At 46.3% G+C, this 20,249-nt stretch overlaps 1 protein-coding gene and 1 long non-coding RNA gene across 6 annotated transcripts; both read left to right on the forward strand.

Moving 5' to 3' along the window:
* The first annotated feature begins 1,975 nt into the window (after nt 1–1,975).
* On the forward strand, nt 1,976–10,894 carry LOC138212406 (carbohydrate sulfotransferase 8-like). Of its 4 annotated transcripts, none has more exons than XM_069172764.1 (4): nt 1,976–2,385; nt 6,163–6,350; nt 8,859–8,896; nt 9,361–10,892. In XM_069172764.1, exons 2-4 carry the CDS (start codon nt 6,188–6,190, stop codon nt 10,345–10,347), a joined length of 1,188 nt encoding a protein of 395 aa, XP_069028865.1. In that variant the 5' UTR covers nt 1,976–2,385; nt 6,163–6,187; the 3' UTR covers nt 10,348–10,892. The 4 variants fall into 4 exon arrangements, with proteins under 4 accessions (XP_069028865.1, XP_069028866.1, XP_069028867.1 ...); XM_069172765.1 differs by lacking the exon at nt 1,976–2,385 and adding an exon at nt 2,792–2,978 and having other exon boundaries at nt 9,361–10,894; XM_069172766.1 differs by lacking the exon at nt 1,976–2,385 and adding an exon at nt 3,501–3,588 and having other exon boundaries at nt 9,361–10,893.
* A 147-nt stretch (nt 10,895–11,041) lies between these two features.
* LOC138212407 (uncharacterized) lies at nt 11,042–17,264 on the forward strand. Of its 2 annotated transcripts, XR_011179444.1 has the most exons (4): nt 11,042–11,392; nt 11,470–11,564; nt 12,828–12,941; nt 15,669–17,264. It is a non-coding gene; the product is annotated as an uncharacterized lncRNA (long non-coding RNA). The 2 variants fall into 2 exon arrangements; XR_011179443.1 differs by lacking the exons at nt 11,042–11,392; nt 11,470–11,564 and adding an exon at nt 11,986–12,087 and having other exon boundaries at nt 15,669–17,263.
* Nucleotides 17,265–20,249: the final 2,985 nt, after the last annotated feature.

Below are 20,249 nucleotides of genomic sequence, written 5' to 3' on the forward strand. Positions count from 1 at the left end.
CCTCTCCTCCGGGTCCGTCCGTCCCACGTCTCCTCTGTGGGACACGAACACAACACGTCTCTGCTTCACATCTTTTAATTGGACGGAGGATCCGTCTCCAAAAAACTCTTCACATTTCAAAGAGGACGTTCCTGTTTCTGTGAGACCACAGTGTCATCTGCAAACGTAGAGGGGCTGCGGTGCATTGTGGGTAATGTAGGCAGCAGGTTTATCTTTGATTTTCTGTCCATTGTGAGTCTGATATTTCTCTACGTAAATTCCAGTTCACTCGTTGTGAATATCGACTGATTAGATTAGATTCACGTCTTTGGATGTTTAACTGACCTGCTGTTAAAACAACTAAAAAACACAAGATAAATGATGTTTGATTAGAAGTCCCCATTTTAAATAAATTAATTTATGTTTCCAGGAATAACAGAGAGCAAAATAACATGAAGGAACTCTGAAAAAAAATGATGTTAGGATTTTTTTAAACTGTCCTCAAGTGAATCTGCAGGACTGAAGTGATGAAGATGAAGATGATGATGATGATGATGATCTGACCTGAGCTGCGCAGGACTTCGGTTGGAGGCGGCAGGCGGCTGCGGAAGTCGAGGACTCGCCGCCCGGCTGCTGAAAACTGAGCGTATTTTTCTGTGAAGAGAAACGATCATAAAGTTTGAACAGAACCCGACCTGCAGAGGTCGGTTTGGATCAGTACCGATCAGTACCGATCCATACTTATCAATACTGATCGGCCTGTGCACGGGCTGCTTCTGTCCACCCGGTGGTGCTCCTGCAGACACTCAGCTCGTTGTTCCCTTCCACCACCAGGTGTCGCCAGCATGCACATTATTTCAATATTGCTGGAGGATGATTGACAGCTCGACAAAACCTACGAAACTTTTCTTACCTTCATGTCGTGCTGTTTCGTCTCTCTGACACTGTGATTGCAGCTCGCTGCAGTTTATTAGATTTTATTTTGAAAAAAACAAACAAATAAAAACATTCTGAACTTTTCAGTTCTAGAAACCCTCCAAAATAAAAGGTGTGAGCAGACTTCAGAATAAAAGCTTTGGCTCTGTGAGGAAACATGACCTCAGGTCAATGTTAAACTAAAGGGCCACAGATGCACCATGGGAGATGTAGTTTAAACAGTTTATACTGTTTTTCTATATTTTCTTTACACCAACAAACAAAGATTGAAGCTGTTCCTGCTTCCTGCTGCTCCTGGTTTAAAACCAGTGACCTGCCCCAGTGCATGCTGGTCCTCCACCTGCTGCACCAAATATCAACCATCCATCCATCATCTCTACCTGCTTCATCCTGCTGCACCAGCAGGGGGCGACAGAGGACAGGCTGTAAACACATCATCATCATCATCATCATCAGGCTGTTGACCCTCACAGGTCGAAGCTGCAGCAGCTGCTTCAACTTATTTATATTGAGAGCGGTGGTTCCCAACATCAGGGTCGGGCCCCTCGAATGGTCACCAGATGATTATGAAGGGCACTCACAACTGTTTTTAGTTTCTTTTGAAATCATTTTCATCATCACTTTAATGTCAACTCTCTGCTTTAAAAAAAAATATGTATATATTTTTATGTTTATTTAATCTTCATTCTGTTTTTTATTTGATTCTCTGATTTTCGCACGTGTTTTTCTAACATGAGAATTTCTCCTCAGGGATCAATAAAGTTTGATTTCATGCGCTCACAGCATCTTTAATCAATAACATTTCTTTTAAAAAAAAGTAAGTGGCTGTGCACTGACCCAAAACAATATTTAAGCTGTTAAAAATGTTTCAAACTGTCTTAAAAATCTGTTGTTAAAATGTATTGATTGAATTTTCATTGACTGACTCAAAGGGAGGTCATCAATAAAAAGTGTTTAAACTCTGCAGTGTCAATAAAACTGATTTTTATCGTCCGGTCTGCGGGCCTTTATTGTGAAGGTCAGCCGTGTGAACATCCGGTGTCTTCCTGCTCCTCTGTCGGAACTTGACGCGCCATCTTTGTCCGCCGCCTCGCCCGGACAACACCAACTCACTTCGGCTCTCTGCCCGCAACTTTGGGCGTTTTCCCTCCCGCCGCTGAGCTCCGCCTCCGCCGGGGAAACAGCGGCTCCCCGCCCCCGAGCCTCCGGCACCGGCACCGGTTAGTGTTTTTCTGGAGGACCCGGAGCGGAGGAGCAGCGCCGGAGGAGCAGCGCCGGAGGAGCAGCGCCGGAGGAGCAGCGCCGGAGGAGCAGCGCCGGAGGAGCAGCGCCGGAGGAGCAGCGCCGGAGGAGCAGCGCCGGAGGAGCAGCGCCGGAGGAGCAGCGCCGGAGGAGCAGCGCCGGAGGAGCGGACTTTCCGACGGAACCGGAGAACTCCCGCCGACTGCGTCCATGCTGAGCCGCACACAGGTGAGTGGAGGCGGGGGAGGGGAGGCACCCGTCCCGTCCCGCGGGTCCCGTCCCGACCCGTCCCGACCCGACCCGACCCGTCCCGTCCCGCCCCGCGGGTCCCGTCCCGACCCGACCCGACCCGACCCGTCCCGTCCCGCCGGTCCCGGCTCGGTCTGTTCGGTCTGAGCCGGTTTCTTATGAACTCTGCTGGATTTTATGGAGGACCAGTCACATCCTGACACCCATTCCGGGTCAGGTTGTTCTGTTTCCCGCCGCTGGGTCCGTGAAAGAGTCCGAGCGGCCTTTCGGATGGTCCGGGTCACTCAGGTGTTCATGTTCTCTTCTGTTCACCTGAAACTGGAGCCGAGAAACATCCTTTGTTTTGGGTTCAAACTGTAAACGGCCGTCAGAGATCCTTGAAACGCTTCGGTGACGTTCACGTGTTGCGTCATCGTGCAAGACGGAAGACGTCACTCAGGTCAGAAAACACCAGGTGGGTTTTCTTTGTGTCACCGTGAATTCGTCCCCCAGCGTCGGACTGTCAACACCGAGTTCCACTGGGACCTTCCGAGGTTCTGTTCTGGTTCTGACTTCTTTTCTGTAGTCTTCAGGTCAGTCTGGTTTTGTGCTTCTTGTTTTGATTTTGAAATGACTCACCCCACCTGTTGGCCCCGCCCCCGTGTTTAGTTTCACCTGTCTCTTGTTGTCCTTCCCTCCCTGCTTGTATGTTAGTCTGTGCTCCTCTTATTCTTCCCTTCTTTTGTCGGTTGTTTTCAGTTACCTGTCTATCGCTGCGTCTTTAAAAAAAAAAAAAAAACGGAGAACAGCAAAACAACTTCTCTGTGGCGCCATGGCAACAGGGTTCTCCAAATACGACAACGCACCCCGCTCACGATGGAGGAGAGGGAACCAGTTGGAAATCACTGCGTGGGCTCAGGAACGCTTGGTGACATCACAAATGTTCACGTACCAGTGGTCAGAAAGGGACGACTCTTGGAATACTTTATTATTATTATTATTATTATTATTATTATTATTATTATAATAGCTTCCTCCTGCTGTAGGTGTAAATCTATCGGATACATTCAGGAGGTATTGTGTGGAGGTGAAGTGGTTCTGATTGGGTCGCTGGTTTGGTTGCTACAGGTCGTCTGTTGGAAGAGGAAACAGCAGCTGTTGTGATTCTGCCTCCACGGAGGTCACACCTGCTGCTGTGGACAGGTGAGTCAGAGGGGGAGGAGCCACACTGACAATAAAGACTTCACTCTTTATCCTTTTGTAGTTGTTCTGTTGTCGGTGGGAAACGCTCTCGTCCGTTGGTTCCTTTAGTCACCGAGTGTTCGTGAAGAGTCTCTGGTTGCCGTGACGTTTGTTGACGTGGAGACAGACTCGTGTTTCTTCCTGAGGATTCAGAGTTTAAAGATCTACGCAGCTCTTCTGTCAGTAGATCAGAGAGCCGATCCTCCATCAGAAATCACACCTGTCACCCCGAAGGGGGGAGGAGGAGGGGGAGGAGGAGAGGGGGAGGAGGAGGAGGAGGAGGAGGAGGTTCATCTGCTGCTCCGACTCCTCTTGTCAGAGAGCAGTTCAATGAGCTGCTCTGTGATCACACTGAATTATTTCTCTCCTCGCAGCTATAAATAGCCTGAGAACAGCTGCTGCGTCCTGCCGTACTTGTGAGGACCGTGTTCCCCCAAACCCTCAGCGTGACCCGCCGGACCGCCCGAACCGAGCCAAGGCCTGCATTTAGAGCTCCGTGGATACGAGACCCCCGGGACCAGACAGGAAGTGGACCCGCCGCATCAACACAGAGGATCCGCTCATCGATCCGTTTGTTCTGACTGGATGGGTTCATGTTTCAGTCGTTGGAAGTCGTGGCTCCTCCCCCTCCTCTCTGCAGCTGAACCAATCATCACCCATCAGTGAGGTCATCATCCATCAGTGAGGTCATCAACCATCAGTGATGTCATCGTTGGTTTGTGAACGTTATGAATCCTCCAGTTCAGATTCTGTCCGTCACCATCTTTGCTAGTTCGGAGCGGTTTGGAGCAGGAAGTGACCATATTTGGACGAGCTGGGGGAGGAGCCAGCGGTGGATCTGACCGATCTGATTGGAAACCTGACGATACTACGTCCCGCCCACCGACAGCTGTAACCTGACTGCACCACAGACCTGTCAATCAAACAGACACGCCCCCAAAAACAGGTCTTCTTGAATCTTCTTTTCTAATGAATGAGGGATTATTTTCAGATGGACCTCGTTTTCTGTAGTTTCCTGTAGTTTTCTGTCATTTATTGTATTTCCTGTTGTATCTTGTAGTTTTCTGTAGTTTCCTGTAGTTTATTGTAGTTTTCTGTAGTTTCCAGTAGTTTCCTGTAGTTTATTGTAGTTTCCAGTAGTTTCCAGTAGTTTCCAGTATTTTCCGTAGTTTCCTGTAGTTTCCAGTAGTTTTCTGTAGTTTATTGTAGTTTCCAGTAGTTTCCAGTATTTTCCGTAGTTTCCAGTAGTTTCCTGTAGTTTCCAGTAGTTTTCTGTAGTTTCCAGTAGTTTCCAGTATTTTCCGTAGTTTTCTGTAGTTTCCAGTATTTTCCGTAGTTTCCAGTAGTTTTCTGTAGTTTCCAGTTGTTTCCAGTAGTTTCCTGTAGTTTTCTGTAGTTTATTGTAGTTTTCTGTAGTTTTCTGTAGTTTCCAGTATTTTCTGTAGTTTTCTGTAGTTTCCAGTATTTTCTGTAGTTTTCTGTAGTTTCCAGTATTTTCTGTAGTTTTCTGTTGGCGGCTCCAGCTGACTCGGCGTGTTGATGAGGACGCTGGGGGAAGGTGTGTTCGTGGACTTGGTGTGTGATGGAGGGCGTTTGTCACGTGTGTCACAGCTGTTTGTCTGCAGCTCCTTGGACGAGGCTGCAGACGGATGTCGATCGTCTCCATCTGTTGTCTCAGCTGACCAAAGACACTCTGAAACCAGATCCTCCTGCGGGATCACACGTGTCCTCGCTCCCACGGCTCCTCTATAAATACCAGTCACACAGACCTCATGACATCATCGTCACCTCACAGCGAACACAGTTCAGAAGCCGCCCGAGAATCTGTCTGATTTTAACTTTCCTTCACCGTCACGGTGATCAGAACTCCCATGATGCACTGCAGACCGGAGCGGCTAACGCACGGTTCTGCTGCTTTAAAAGGGAACGCTCCACTAAATGAACCAAGATAGAAGGTTCTGAATCCATGTTCTGAAAACGCTGCTTATTCAGGGATGTGACAGCCTGATTCAGGTGCATTAAAGGGACAGCACGTGGATTTATGCAGCAGAAGACTCGGAGACGAGACACTTACAAACTATCGATCTGCAGTGACGTGAGGCGGCCAGCTGGAGACAAGAAGTCTCACTCTGTTAGAAATGTGGGATCCTCCAGAAACACAGCAGAGACGCCTCCTCAGCTCCTTTCTTAGTTTCCAACATGGCCGCCATGTCCTCGCTGCTTCCTGCGCTTTATTTTTCCTCCTTCAGTCCACAACAACCAGGAGGCCTCGTGTGTGTGTGTGTGTGTGTGTGTGTGTGTGTGTGTGTGTGTGTGTCTCACCTGCTGTTGGACTGCACTCCAGAGGAACAGATGTTCCCGCTCGGCCTCATGGGAGCACGAAGTGTGCAGTCAGCAGGAGAGATGAACAGTAAACACACACACACACACAGGTCTCACCCTCCTGTCTGTCCCCTCGGACCTGAACCAGGTCTCACCCTCCTGTCTGTCCCCTCGGACCTGAACCAGGTCTCACCCTCCTGTCTGTCCCCTCAGACTGTGCGGTCTCGGCTGGTCCGGGATGACCCCGGTGGACTTTAGGCTGCGGGACCGGAGGAGGCTGCTGAGTGCGGTGATGAGGTCTCCGTGCTCTCTGTGGTTGCTGCTGCTGCTGGGAGCCGGATGTCTGCTGCTGCTGGTCCACCTGCAGGACCTCACCGAGACCGACCTGCTGCAGACCCCAGGTCAGTGCTGCTGGGGGGGGGGGCAGCGCTCATGACATTAAATATTAAAAGTGTTTGTTAGAAAATTTGACCCCGAAGATTGCGGAGATTAAAACTGTCCCTCAGTCTGAGGTCTCTGCAGGACGTTTAGATCCGCTGACCTCTGACCTTCCTCCAGCTGCAGCCAGCAGGTAATCAGGAGGCGGAGTCTCTGCAGACATCTTCCTCTGCAGCAGGTCGCGTCCCGTCTACAGGACGTCGGCGGGTCACATGTCCCCCTGAATATTAAGACTCATTCAGTGCTGATGTCATGGTAACGAGAGGGACCGTAAGGTCGCCGCCATCCTCTTCCTCCTCTTCCTCTGCGACCATCACAGAGTCGCTGCTGTCTGAGGACACCCACAAGGAACCGCAGGACACAGAGGAGCTTTGAGGCGCCTCCTCCCACCTCCTGCAGCGAGCTGCATGTGTGGCCTCGAGCATCACACGACCTCTGACCTCTGACCTCAGCCACTGTGGGACTGACTGCTGGGAATTCAGTTCTAATCTGAAGGATTCTTTGTGCTGCTGAAGTATGTCGGCTAACAGAGAGCTAACAGAGAGCTAACAGAGAGCTAACACAGAGCTAACACAGAGCTAACAGAGAGCTAACAGAGAGCTAACAGAGAGCTAACACAGAGCTAACAGAGAGCTAACAGAGAGCTAACACAGAGCTAACAGAGAGCTAACAGAGAGCTAACACAGAGCTAACACAGAGCTAACAGAGAGCTAACAGAGAGCTAACAGAGAGCTAACACAGAGCTAACAGAGAGCTAACAGAGAGCTAACACAGAGCTAACAGAGAGCTAACACAGAGCTAACACAGAGCTAACACAGAGCTAACAGAGAGCTAACACAGAGCTAACAGAGAGCTAACACAGAGCTAACACAGAGCTAACACAGAGCTAACAGAGAGCTAACACAGAGCTAACACAGAGCTAACAGAGAGCTAACACAGAGCTAACACAGAGCTAACAGAGAGCTAACACAGAGCTAACAGAGAGCTAACACAGAGCTAACACAGAGCTAACAGAGAGCTAACACAGAGCTAACACAGAGCTAACACAGAGCTAACAGAGAGCTAACAGAGAGCTAACACAGAGCTAACAGAGAGCTAACACAGAGCTAACAGAGAGCTAACAGAGAGCTAACACAGAGCTAACACAGAGCTAACACAGAGCTAACAGAGCTAACAGAGAGCAAACAGAGAGCTAACACAGAGCTAACACAGAGCTAACACAGAGCTAACACAGAGCTAACAGAGAGCTAACACAGAGCGAACAGAGAGCGAACACAGAGTCCATGATACAGGAAGCATGTTGCTGCACCTCCTCAGATGAGCTCATGGAGGTGCTGCTCTGACCTCGCAGTGGTCCATCAGAGAGCTGCAGGTCACCGTAGAAGCTGCTGTAACCGTGCTGCTCACCTCCGACACACCGAGGCCTCAAATCACTTCACATCCTCCGGTTCAGGTCTTCATCTTTACATCCTTCCTCTCTCCTCGCTGTGTCTCCTTCCTGCAGACGTGTCGTCACAGAGGATAAAACACCTCAAGTACTCGGTGTGGTCCCGATCTCGTCCTGAACTCTTCACCCCCCCCTCCTCTCCCTCTCCATCTTTTATTGATGGTGGTTTATGAATATTTGACTGGAAGAAGCTTTCACAGCCTCAACACCACTTTATTTATTCAGAGATCTCTGACATCAGAAACTGAGAACAAGATCACAACAATGAAACACTGAGGTCACTCAGATCTTCTTTATTTATAAACTCCGTTTTTCTTACAGACGTGTTTCACTTTTTTATGTCTCAGAGAGATTGATTGATTGATTATTGGAGACGATAATCAGCAGATTATTCTGTGAAGTTATTGATGATCAGCTGCAGTATTTAGTTTTCCTTCCTTGGACGGTGATGAAGCGGCGTGGAACTGCTTTTGTCCTCGCCATCGTTACTGCTCTACATTCCCGGGTCACCTCAGCTGAGGCTGAGCAGCTGCTGAGCTCGGCAGAACAGAGGCAGGCTGGGTAATTAATTAGACTCCCGTGGGAGCGGGAGGCAGCGTCACCGGTACCGGGTCGGCAGGCCGTAAACACACCTGGACGACCTGCTGCTGAAGGTAGCAGTTTTTAAACTCGCTGAGGCAGACAGGAAGTCAGGAGCACAACGAGACGCTTCAACAACAACACAACAACAACAACACAACAACACAACAACAACAACACAACGGGGAAACTGTAATGAAAACATGAAATGTCAACAAAAGTTGTTTCAGTGTGATTTTCTTGCCTGTTTTTTTTTTTTTTTTTTTTTTTTTTATGTCGTCATAGCAACAGAGATCCTCAGATCATCACACCTGTTAATTTAATGATAAAAACATACATCTGATTAATTTATTGTTAAACTGTCTTGGCTCCGCCCCCCTCTGTCTGATTGACAGGTGATTGTGTGTCCAGGTGTGTCACCTCTGATCTGTCTGCTGTGTTTCAGGTGTCCAGGTGTTGACAGCTTCCCGTTGGCCAGTGAAGGTGAGATCAGCTGGAGGACAGCGACACCTGCTGGACTCTCATAGCATCACATCACCTGCTGCATCATCATCATCATCATCATCATTTTATTGTGAACAAGTCGAGTCAATTTCACAATAAAAGCCTCACACAGACAAACATGAACACAGTGAGAACATGTTCAGACAGGAAGTTTACAGCAGTTTCACAATAAAAGTCTCAGACACATAAAGATCATCTGGAGTAAATCAAATGAGAATAAAAACAATAGAAACAGATCAAGTAACAACAACCTGCCGGACTGATCGTCTGCTGCAACATCTTCCACATCTGATCAATATGATCAATAATCTTCACCTTGATCAGCTGTGTGTGTGTGTGTGTGTGTGTGTGTGTGTGTGTGTGTGCATTCACCTGCTGATGAGGACAAACCATCAAACCATGAGCGTCTCCATGGAGATACTTAAACTCTGTGTGTGTTGCAGAATGCAGCTGGTGACATCGCTGCAGGACAGTTGGACGTGTCTCCGTCCGTCTCGCTGTTGTCGAAGCCACCGGTGACCAAACGTCACAGGAAGCTGCTGAAGAGCATCTCTGCAGCCTCCAGCGCCCCCGCAGGTGGAGAGGAGACGCTGCAGCAGCTGGCGAGGACGCAGGAGTCGCGGCGCCGCCTACTGACCGACATCTGCTCCAAATACCAGGCGGGCGGCGGCGAGCAGCTGGTGTCCCAGCGGCAGGTGTCGCGGGTCTACGTGGAGGACAGGTCCCGGCTGCTGTACTGCGAGGTGCCCAAAGCCGGCTGCTCCAACTGGAAGCGCGTGCTGATGGTTCTGGGCGGCAGCGCCACCTCCACCAGAGACATTCCTCACGACGCGGCGCATTACGCCAACCACCTGCGGCGGCTGGAGAGCTACGACGACGCCGGCATCGCCGAGCGGCTGCGCTCCTACAACAAAGTTCTGTTCGTGCGGGAGCCCTTCGAGCGCCTGGTGTCGGCGTTCCGGGACAAGTTCGAGAGTCCGAACTCGTACTACCACCCCGTGTTCGGACGCCCCATCATCTCCCGGTACCGCGCCAACGCCACGCGCGCCGCGCTGCGCACCGGCGCCGGCGTCACCTTCAGGGAGTTCGTCCAGTACCTGCTGGACGTGCGGCGGCCGGTGGGGATGGACATCCACTGGCAGCCGGTCAGCCAGCTGTGTAACCCCTGCCTCCTGCGCTACACCTTCATCGGCAAGTTCGAGCGGCTGCAGCAAGAAGCCGACTTCCTGCTGCGCAGCGTCGCGGCGCCGCCCAACCTCACGTTCCCCGAGTTCAAAGACAGGAACCCGCTGGCAGAACGGACCTCCTCCAGAATCACCCAGAAGTACTTCTCTCTGCTGAACGCCACCGAGAGGCAGAAGGCCTTCGACTTCTACTACATGGACTACCTGATGTTCGACTACCCCAAACCTTTCCAGGACCTGCACTGAGCTGGGTCAGGACCTGGACCGGGCTCAGCAGGAGGACCGGTGTTTCTGTGGGTTTGGATTTCCCTTCCAGTCATGTTGAACGCGTCGGACTTCCAGATGTTTCGTGGTTTTCAGTCAGCTGTTTCGGAGGAAACGGGATCCGATCTCTGAAGTGTATCCGGTCTCTGGTCCGGATCTGGACCTGCAGGTTCTCAGACCGTCTCGGCCTCCGACGAGCAGCTCCAACGACTTCCGTGAAGTCCGTTGGTTTCTCTGAGATGAGGTCAGGACCAGGGAGGTCAGAGGTCAGAGGTCAGGACCAGCTCGGCTCGGTCCTTCCCGCTCGGATGCCTTAACACTGCCCTCTCACCTGATGCATTATGTTGCCGTGACGACAATAAACCTCTTTTAATAACCGATGTTTCGTCATGTTTCAGACGTGTTAATGTTCCTCGGTCTCTCAGCAGGCTGCAGTTCACAGTCTGACCACACGGGGGCAGCGTTGTCTCTGTTCCACTCATCAGTCCACTGCACGGCCAGAAGCTTAAGTTTAACTACAATATTTGATATTTATTGAAAATTAAAATGAAACATTTTACATTTGATATTTTAAATCTCAATTAAATGCATGAATACTATGAATTAAATATTAAAATGTAACATTTTTATATATAAATTAAATACATGAATGCTGATGTTCTGACAGATTTTATTTTGAAGAGACTTCTTCCTGTTTTAGAGCATTTATCCATAAATCTGAGTTATTATGAGATAAATCCTTCAAAGAAAACAGAAAACAGAGAAGCTTTGTTCGTCTGCAGCTGAAACAGGTTTATAGTGTCTTCATCTTCATCTTCTTCATCGTCTCCTCTGGTCTAAGTCTGGTTCATGTGGTGGATCATTAACTTTTTTATGGGACTGTATCAGATTGCTTGACAATAAAATGTGTCACAACTGTTTCCTAAGTGTTGAAGGAAGAAGCAGAATTAGAGTTCGGACAGTTTGTGTTTCAGATGAGGACGGCTGCAGTTGGACCTGAGCAGACGGAGGTTCTGCAGACCAGCAGGTGAGAACCGAACACTTCACATCTGATGTGTTTTTTAAACTCAAATGTAAAACGTCTTCATTTCATGAACGTTGCAGGTGCAGAAGTTTTCAGGGAGACGTTGGAGCTTCAGAGTGAACAACGAGACGGAGAGCGACGCGCTGTTGACTCTCTGATTCTGGTTTATAAGAAGGTATTTTTGTGTCTTTATTATGTAGCAAAAAAAACTTTTAATCGCAAATTTCTCGCATTGCAATCAAAAATCAAGTTTGCAAGTAATTTAATGCCATAAACCGAGAAAATTGATAAGAAGCAGCGATTTGAGTCCGAGGGAGACTTTTGAGAGCGAATACTTCAGTATTTGATTGTCAAAATAAAAAGAAAAGCTGTCGATGACCTCCGGCAGTTATGTTCCCCCATAACTATCAAAGAGAGGAACCATCAACGTAAACGATCTTCTAACTGAGGAACAGGTTGAGTTCTGGGTAAAATAATAAAAGCTGCTCGTATGTTGGCAGGTGATGTGTTCAGGTGTTTCGGTTATTTCCAGCAGGCTCAGAGCGGCAGAGTGAAACGTCACCACTCTGCTGAAGTTTAAGGACGTTTTTATTCAATTTAACTCTGCAGCACATTTACTGAGTGAAGTCAAACAATTATCAGCTACTAAAAGTTGAGTTGCTTCACTTGCTGCTTTCCTTCTGCTCCACAAGTCGAAGGTAAATCATTTACTTTCTACTCTTTTACATGTCGGAGGGGAAACTTGTACTTTGTACTCCACCACATTTAATGAACACTTTATTTCCTCTTCAGATGATAAACATGATAAAGATGATAAAGATTTGACTCAGCTAGGCTTCAGTCTTATGATCCAGTAAAATGTCATTAAAGTACAAAGAAAAAGTACCAAACTTTTGTACTTTTACTTCAGTGAAGGATCTGAGTAGTTCCTCCAACCTCTGCGTTATTCTCACCAACATTTCTGCTTTTTAAGAACAACAACATTTAACTAGAAGTCAACAGAACCAAAGAAAACATTGTAATCCTTGAACTGCAGTACCACTGAGGCCACTAGGGGTCGTCTCCATAGACTCCCATTCAAACAGCATCTCTCCTGAAACACAAAGTCTTTTAAAGTTTCTTTTTTCGCCAGGGGACATATGTTTATCCACTTTCATGAGTTTTTGAATATGATAAAGCCTCCAAAAAGGCAAATCACTTTATGTAAGGATAATAAGGAAAGAGAAAAATAATTCCTTGAAAAACAACAGGGGTGTGACTGGCCTGTCAGACCAAGTTCCTTCTCGACAGGCCCGCTTCCTGTTTTACCTCATGAATGTGAACGAGTCACAGAGATGAAGTTCAGCTGGTGTCTTTGAGGGGAGCTGAGAGAAGGAGGAGGTGAAAGAGGAGGTGAAAGAGGAAGGCTCGTTTCACACACACATTTCCCTTTTAACAGCATCTTGTCAGTGTGTGATCAGTGTGTGTCGCAGCAGCACCTCCTCCTCCTCCTCCTCATCATCATCATCATCACCACCACCACCTGCAGCATCTCCAGCCGCCCGGCAACACCGTGAGTTTTATTTTAAATATTCCGACTGACACTTCTGATGTTTTTACTTTCATCTCCAAGTATTTGTTTCTCTCTGAGTGTTTTTTAATTTTTTTTTTATAAATGTTTGGATACTCCGATTTTCAGCAGTACTTTGTGTTTTTCAGTCGTAGACGGAGTCTGTGGTAACTCGTCCGATTCATCAGATAAGATAAGACGCATTCCTTTAAACACGTTCCCTTCGATCTATTTTTAATTCACAAAATGTTTTACTTCATTACTTAAACATCAACTTCCTGTGTCATGGCGAGCGAGCCGTTTGGCCACGCCCACTTGCAAAACACATCAGATGTATCGTCTCACTACGCCGGACGTATGTGACACGTTTCGTGAGGTTTCAAGCATCCTTTGACCTTAAACATCAACTTCCTGTCTCACGGCGAGACATCAAACTTTGCCGCATCGTCACGGCGACGCCCATTGACAAAGTCGAACAAATGTCCCAATATATCATCAACTACATGTTTAGGTTATTGTGACCCGATTTTAGGTTCATGGGATCAACCAGCTCGACGTAGAATGTGAAAGTATGAAAAGTGTCATTTCCAGTGTCCACCAGGGGGCGCTATGACTATGAGCGAATATTACCCCACAGGGGTCTTCAGGGCGGGGCTGTTATCATACCTGTGATGTTTGGAGAAGGTCGGTCCATGTACATAAGATTTAAAGCAACTCCTAGTTTCATGGCGAGTCCTCAAAATGGCCGCCTCTCACGGGCACACACATCGACGAAAACGAATTATTTATACAACTTTTAATCCCAAACATGTTTTCTATCCAGAGAAACTAAATTCAAGTCGGTCGGACAAAATCCCTCGGAGGAGTTCGGGCCCGAGCATCGGTGCGAAAGCCCTGTTGTTTTTCGTAAGAATGTTTTTCTTGTTACGTAAAGTGATTTTCCTTTTTGGAGGTTTTATCATCTTCTAAAACTCATGAAAGTAGAAACACATTTGTCTCCCGGTGAAACTTTTCGTATTCTCGTGGAGTCACGAGTGGGCGTGGCCAACGGCTCGAGAGCGCCCCCTACAGAGATGCCCCGGCGGCCACATTTACCTAAATTCACGAATTCCAGTGGACACGTGTATCACACCGAGACGCACAAAAAAGTTAAATAAATAATTTGTTTTCATTGATGTGTGTGCCTGTGAGAGGCGGCCATTTTGAGCATCTCGCCATGAATCTACGACCTTCTCCAAACATCACAGGTATGATAACAGCCCCGCCCTGAAGACCCCTGTGGGGTAATATTCGCTCATAGTCATAGCGCCCCCTGTTGGCCACTGGAAATGACACTTTTCATACTTTCACATTCTACGTCGAGCTGGTTGATCCCATGAACCTAAAGTCGGGTCACAATAACCTAAACATGTAGTTGATGATATATTGAGACATTCGTTCGACTTTGTCAATGGGCGTCGCCGTGACGATGTGGCAAAGTTTGATGTCTCGCCGTGACACAGGAAGTTGATGTTTAAGGTCAAAGGATGCTTGAAACCTCACGAAACGTGTCACATACATCTGACGTAGTGAGACGATACATCTGATGTGTTTTGCGAGTGGGCGTGGCCACACGGCTCGCCAGCGCCCCCTGCTGGAGACAGGAAACGAGACAAAAATAGCAACTTTAAGCGGGTATACGCGGTCCCTCGCGAGCTGCACGTCGGGGAGACGGCTTCGGGGAGGCGGCGCGCCGGAGTGCGAGGGCCTGTACATCACTGCTTGCAGTTTTAATTTGACAAAGTACAACGTGTCAGAATCGGCCAAAATGCCGACTAAATTCAAAATGGTGGACTTCCTGTCGAGTTGACGTAACGGTGCAATGTAACTTTTTGTGCGTCTACGTGTGATACACGTGTCCACCAGATTTCGTGAATTTAGGTAAATGTGCCCGCCAGGGCATCTCTTTAGGGGGCGCTCTCGAGCCATTTGGCCACGCCCACTCGCGACTCAACTAGAATACGAAATTTTTCGCCAGGAGACATATGTGTTTCCACTTTCATGAGTTTTTGAATATGATAAAGCCTCCAAAAAGGCAAATCACTTTATGTCAGAAAAAGAACGACTAATGTCCAACGGCGACGAACGACTAAGAACATTTTTACGAAAAACAACAGGGCTTCACACCGATTCTCGGTACTCGGGCTCTAATTAGAAGTCAACAGAACCAAAGAAAACATTGTAATTGGGGACAGCACGGTGGTGCAGTGGTTAGCACTGTCGCCTCACAGCAAAAAGGTTCCGGGTTCAAATCCGGTCCTGGGCCTTTCTGTGGGGAGTTTGCATGTTCTCCTTGTGCTTGCGTGGGTTCTCTCCGGCTTCTCAAGCTTCCTCCCATCATCCAAAAACATGCACCTCAGGTCAGGTTACCTGGCGCCGTGCTAGTGGCAGCCTGCTGCAGCAGCTCCCCCCTGAGAGCGCCCCCTGCTGTAGTGAAGAAATTTCCCCTCGGGGATTAATAGAGTGAAATAAAAAAAATATATTAAAAAAAAAAAAAAAAAAAAAAAAAAATCCTTGAACTGCAGTACCACTGAGGCCACTAGGGGTCGTCTCCATAGACTCCCATTCAAACAGCATCTCTCCTGAAACACAAAGTCTTTTAAAGTTTCTTTTTGTGTCGAGGCTCCGTCGGCCGGTCAGGACTCACCTGTCCCCTCACAGGTCCACTGATGAGTCTGTTTCTGTCCTCAGAGTGTCTCTGGTCTCCGTCCGTGTTGGACAACAGACGGAGAAACTTTCACCCCGAACAGTGGATCAGTCTGCTCATCGCTCCGCAGAGGAAAACACATCGACACGTCTGGACTGGACGGAAACTCCACAAGATGGCCTCAGGACCAATAATAATAAGAAGAAGAAGATCCAGCATCAATCTGCCACCGGAGTTTTCTGAATTTAATGACGAACTTAATACAGACGTCGATTCATTCACTGAACTGTTTGACAGCAGTGAACCAGAGATGAGACGGATTGTTGCAGATTTTCAGAGGATTTCTGCAAAAGTACAAAAAATGCAGAGAATTGAAAACACAACCAGAACAGTTGGATTTGGAGTTGCAGGAATATTTGGAGTCTTAGCAGCTCTGTTCACTGGAGGTTTGAGTTTACTTGCTGTTGCTGCTGTTGCTGCTGGTGTTGTTGTTGTTGCTCTAATTATATACAAAAGACTGAAAGAGAATGGAAGTATGAATAAGGTAGAAGAATGGGGGAAAGACTTCATGAAGCTTGTTGAACCACTGAAGAAGAAACTGGAAGGAATTCAGACGACGTGTAAACAGTTGGAGGAATCTGTTGATGGAGCTGAAAACACTCTGAAAGATGTGGAGCAGCGGAAGAAGATCCTCAGACGAGTGTCTGAACTGAGGAAGAAGAGTCGAGGAGCTTTGGTTTTAGCTGTAGCGGGGATGGGGGTGATAAATGAGGCGATGATGCTCGTTATGGGTGTTTTCAACTTGTATCTGAGCCCTGAACAGGACCAGAAGCTGAGAGAGTCCATCATCCAGTCAGCTGATCAGTGTGAGAAGGTTGTTGATGAGTTCAAGAGGATGAGGAGGGAACTCAGAGACCTTACAGGAAGTTCATCATCACAGGCTGTTGAGGAAAGAAACCAGTCAAGGTCCTGATCTAGAGTTCACTGGAGTTGGTGTTGTAATAGATGAGATTTCTACGGTATGAAGGTGATCATGGACCAACACAGAGTGATGTCTGAGAAGGTGAGCCGACCCCGAGCGCTGACACTGACGGGATGGAAATGATGACCTCGTCACCTTATTCACATGTGGTTTCATTTGAAGCTTGAGAATGTGAATTTCACATAAAATAATGTTTGAGACAGAATGTACATATTGTAAAATATAGATATATATAAGTGTCGGGGGGGAAACTATAGATGAACACATGAAACTATAGATGAACACATGAAACTATAAATGAACACATGAAACTAAATGAACACATGAAACTATAGATGAACACATGAAACTAAATGAACACATGAAACTATAGATGAACACATGAAACTAAATGAACACATGAAACTATAAATGAACACATGAAACTAAATGAACACATGAAACTAAATGAACACATGAAACTATAGATGAACACATGAAACTAAATGAACACATGAAACTATAAATGAACACATGAAACTAAATGAACACATGAAACTATAAATGAACACATGAAACTAAATGAACACATGAAACTATAGATGAACACATGAAACTAAATGAACACATGAAACTAAATGAACACATGAAACTATAAATGAACACATGAAACTAAATAAACACATGAAATGTCAACAGAAGTTGTTTCAGTGTGATTTTCTTGCCTGTTTTGTTGGTTATCTATTGTTTTTTATGTCGTCATAGCGACAGAGATCCTCAGATCATCACACCTGTTATTTTAACCTGATAATCCATAAATCTGATTAATTGATTGTAAAACTGTCCTGGCTCCGCCCCCCTCTGTCTGATTGACAGGTGATTGTGGGACATTTGATGCAGAGCTGGTTAACATGTTGCTCCACCCACCGGAAGGAGCAGCAGTGTGTGTGTGTGTGTGTGTGTGTGTGTGTGTGTGTGTGTTTCATCAGGTTGAAGATCCTCGTTGTGTATTTTTGTAACTTTGGTTTCGACCTGACGGAGGTTCTCAGACCGTCTCGGCCTCCGACGAGCAGCTCCAACGACTTCCGTGAAGTCCGGTGGTTTCTCTGAGATGAGGTCGAACCAGGGAGGTCAGAGGTCAGGACCAGGGAGGTCAGAGGTCAGGACCAGGGAGGTCAGAGGTCAGGACCAGCTCGGCTCAGTCCTTCCCGCTCGGATGCCTTAACACTGCCCTCCCACCTGATGCATTATGTTGCCGTGACGACAATAAACCTCTTTTAATAACCGATGTTTAGTCGTGTTTCAGACGTGTTCATGTTCCTCGGTCTCTCAGCAGGCTGCAGTTCACAGTCTGACCACACGGGGGCAGCGTTGTCTCTGTTCCACTCATCAGTCCACTGCACGGCCAGAAGCTTAAGTTTAACTACAATATTTGATATTTATTGAAAATTAAAATGAAACATTTTACATTTGATATTTTAAATCTCAATTAAATTCATGAATACTATGAATTAAATATTAAAATGTAACATTTTTATATCTAAATTAAATACATGAATGCTGATGTTCTGACAGATTTTATTTTGAAGAGACTTCTTCCTGTTTTAGAGCATTTATCCATAAATCTGAGTTATTATGAGATAAATCCTTCAAAGAAAACAGAAAACAGAAACTTTGTTCGTCTGCAGCTGAAACAGGTTTATAGTGTCTTCATCTTCATCTTCTTCATCGTCTCCTCTGGGGGGAGTCGTGTTTGTGTGGTGGATCATTAATCTTTTTAATGGGACTGTATCAGATTGCTTGACATAACTATCAAAGAGAGGAACCATCGACGTAAACAATCTTCTAACTGAGGAACAGGTTGAGTTCTGGGTAAAATAATGAAAGCTGCTCGTATGTTGGCAGGTGATGTGTTCAGGTGTTTCGGTTATTTCCAGCAACTCTTTTACATGTCGGAGGGGAAACTTGTTTTTCCTCCAAAGTTTTCTAAATTATGTAACGAACTTAAAACAGACTTCGATTCATTCACTGAACTGTTTGACAACAATAAATCAAAGATGAGACGGATTGTTGCAGATTTTCAGAGGATTTCTGAAAAACTAGAACGAATGCAGAGAAACAGACGGAACAAGAAAAGCAGGAGTTCTTATTGCAGCATTTGCAGGAATATTTGGAGTCTTAACAGGTCTGTTCACTGCAGCTGGGAGTTTAGCTGCTGCTGGAGGTGGAGGTGGTGGTGGTGGTGGTGTAAATATTTCCAAAAAGGAGGATGAAGTATGAAGGAGGTAGAAGAAGAGGGGGAAGAGTTCAAGAAGCCTGCTTCTATTGAAATGCTGATTTGTACAAAAAACCCTGCTAGTGTTGAATTAAATTGTTTGATAAAGAACAGTGAATTTTATTGGAGCAGCATGTTCTTAATGTGCTTAAATCAAAAATGCATATGCTTGTTTTTTTCCTCTTCTGTAATATGGAGGACAGACGTGAGGGCCTCACCGACCGAACCAGGGCGGTGTTTGTAACTCATCATTCTCTGACCAGCAGACGAGTCGGTGGTGATGGAGCGAAACCAAACCAACGCATGTCTGCTGCTGATAAGATGATCTACGCCCTCAACCATCAGTTCTCCAAGAAGCTTCAGAGTCTGGGTTTGTTTATGTATTTTAATCTTAGTTCTTATGAACACAAACACATTTGAAGTGTTCAGGTTCTTTGGTTTGTGCTGAATGAGGAGAGTCCTTTTGTAACCTTTGTTAAATGAAAACTAATTGACAAGATCAACTCCTGTGTCTGACATTTGTTTTTAAAGTAAAGTTAACCTTTTCTGAATAGCTCATGTTTAATTAATCATATTGATTCATTATTGATAATATATTAAGAGTTTATATGACTCCCTTTTTTTTAAGTAATCAGTTGTGTAATGGATTGAGAAATATTAAGTCGACTTTACCTGATTTCTTTTAGTGTGTTATAGCTGTTAAATGTTGGTATTCATTACACAAAAGAAAGTGAAATCTACCCAAACAAACTGAGTCAAACTGTTACCTCACTTTTATGGAGTAGATTCTTCAGGTTTCTTTTTACAGTCAGCTGATCAGAGTCAGAAGGTTGTTGATGAGTTCAATGGGATGAAGAGGGAACATGAACAATGGAGGCTGTGGCTCAGTCAGTTGAGTGGGTTGCACACTAATCAGAAGGTTGGTGGTTCCTCCTGTCCACATGTCTAAGTGTCCTTGAGCAAGACACTGAAGCCTAAACTGCTCCCGATGTCGTACCATCGGTGTGTTGGAAGTCACTTTGGATAAAAGCGTCAGCTAAATGAAACGTAACAATTTATAAGAAGAATAAACAGTTGAATGTTCCCCATCTGTTGATAATCACGTGCTTATAGGAGGGAGGTTCTGGTTCTGGTTCTGTTGGAGGGTTCTTCCTGTGGAAGAGAGTTTCTCCTTCCAGCTGTGGCTCATGTTAAACTGTTGGGTTCCTCTGTGATGTTCTGTTGGTTCTGTTAGAACTTCACTGTTCAAGAACCCTGAGAGGACCGATTCTGTTTGGTTCTGTAAAAATATACATATTATATCATCTTTATTATGTTATATTACATTCATTGTGTTATATTATATTATTTTCTATCCTTTTGCTGATTGATTGTGAAGACCATGTTTGT

Source organism: Embiotoca jacksoni, unplaced genomic scaffold (genome assembly GCF_022577435.1).
Source record: "Embiotoca jacksoni isolate LCO1_2020_lvr unplaced genomic scaffold, fEmbJac1.0.p SCAF_55, whole genome shotgun sequence".
NCBI lineage: Eukaryota > Metazoa > Chordata > Actinopteri > Embiotocidae > Embiotoca > Embiotoca jacksoni.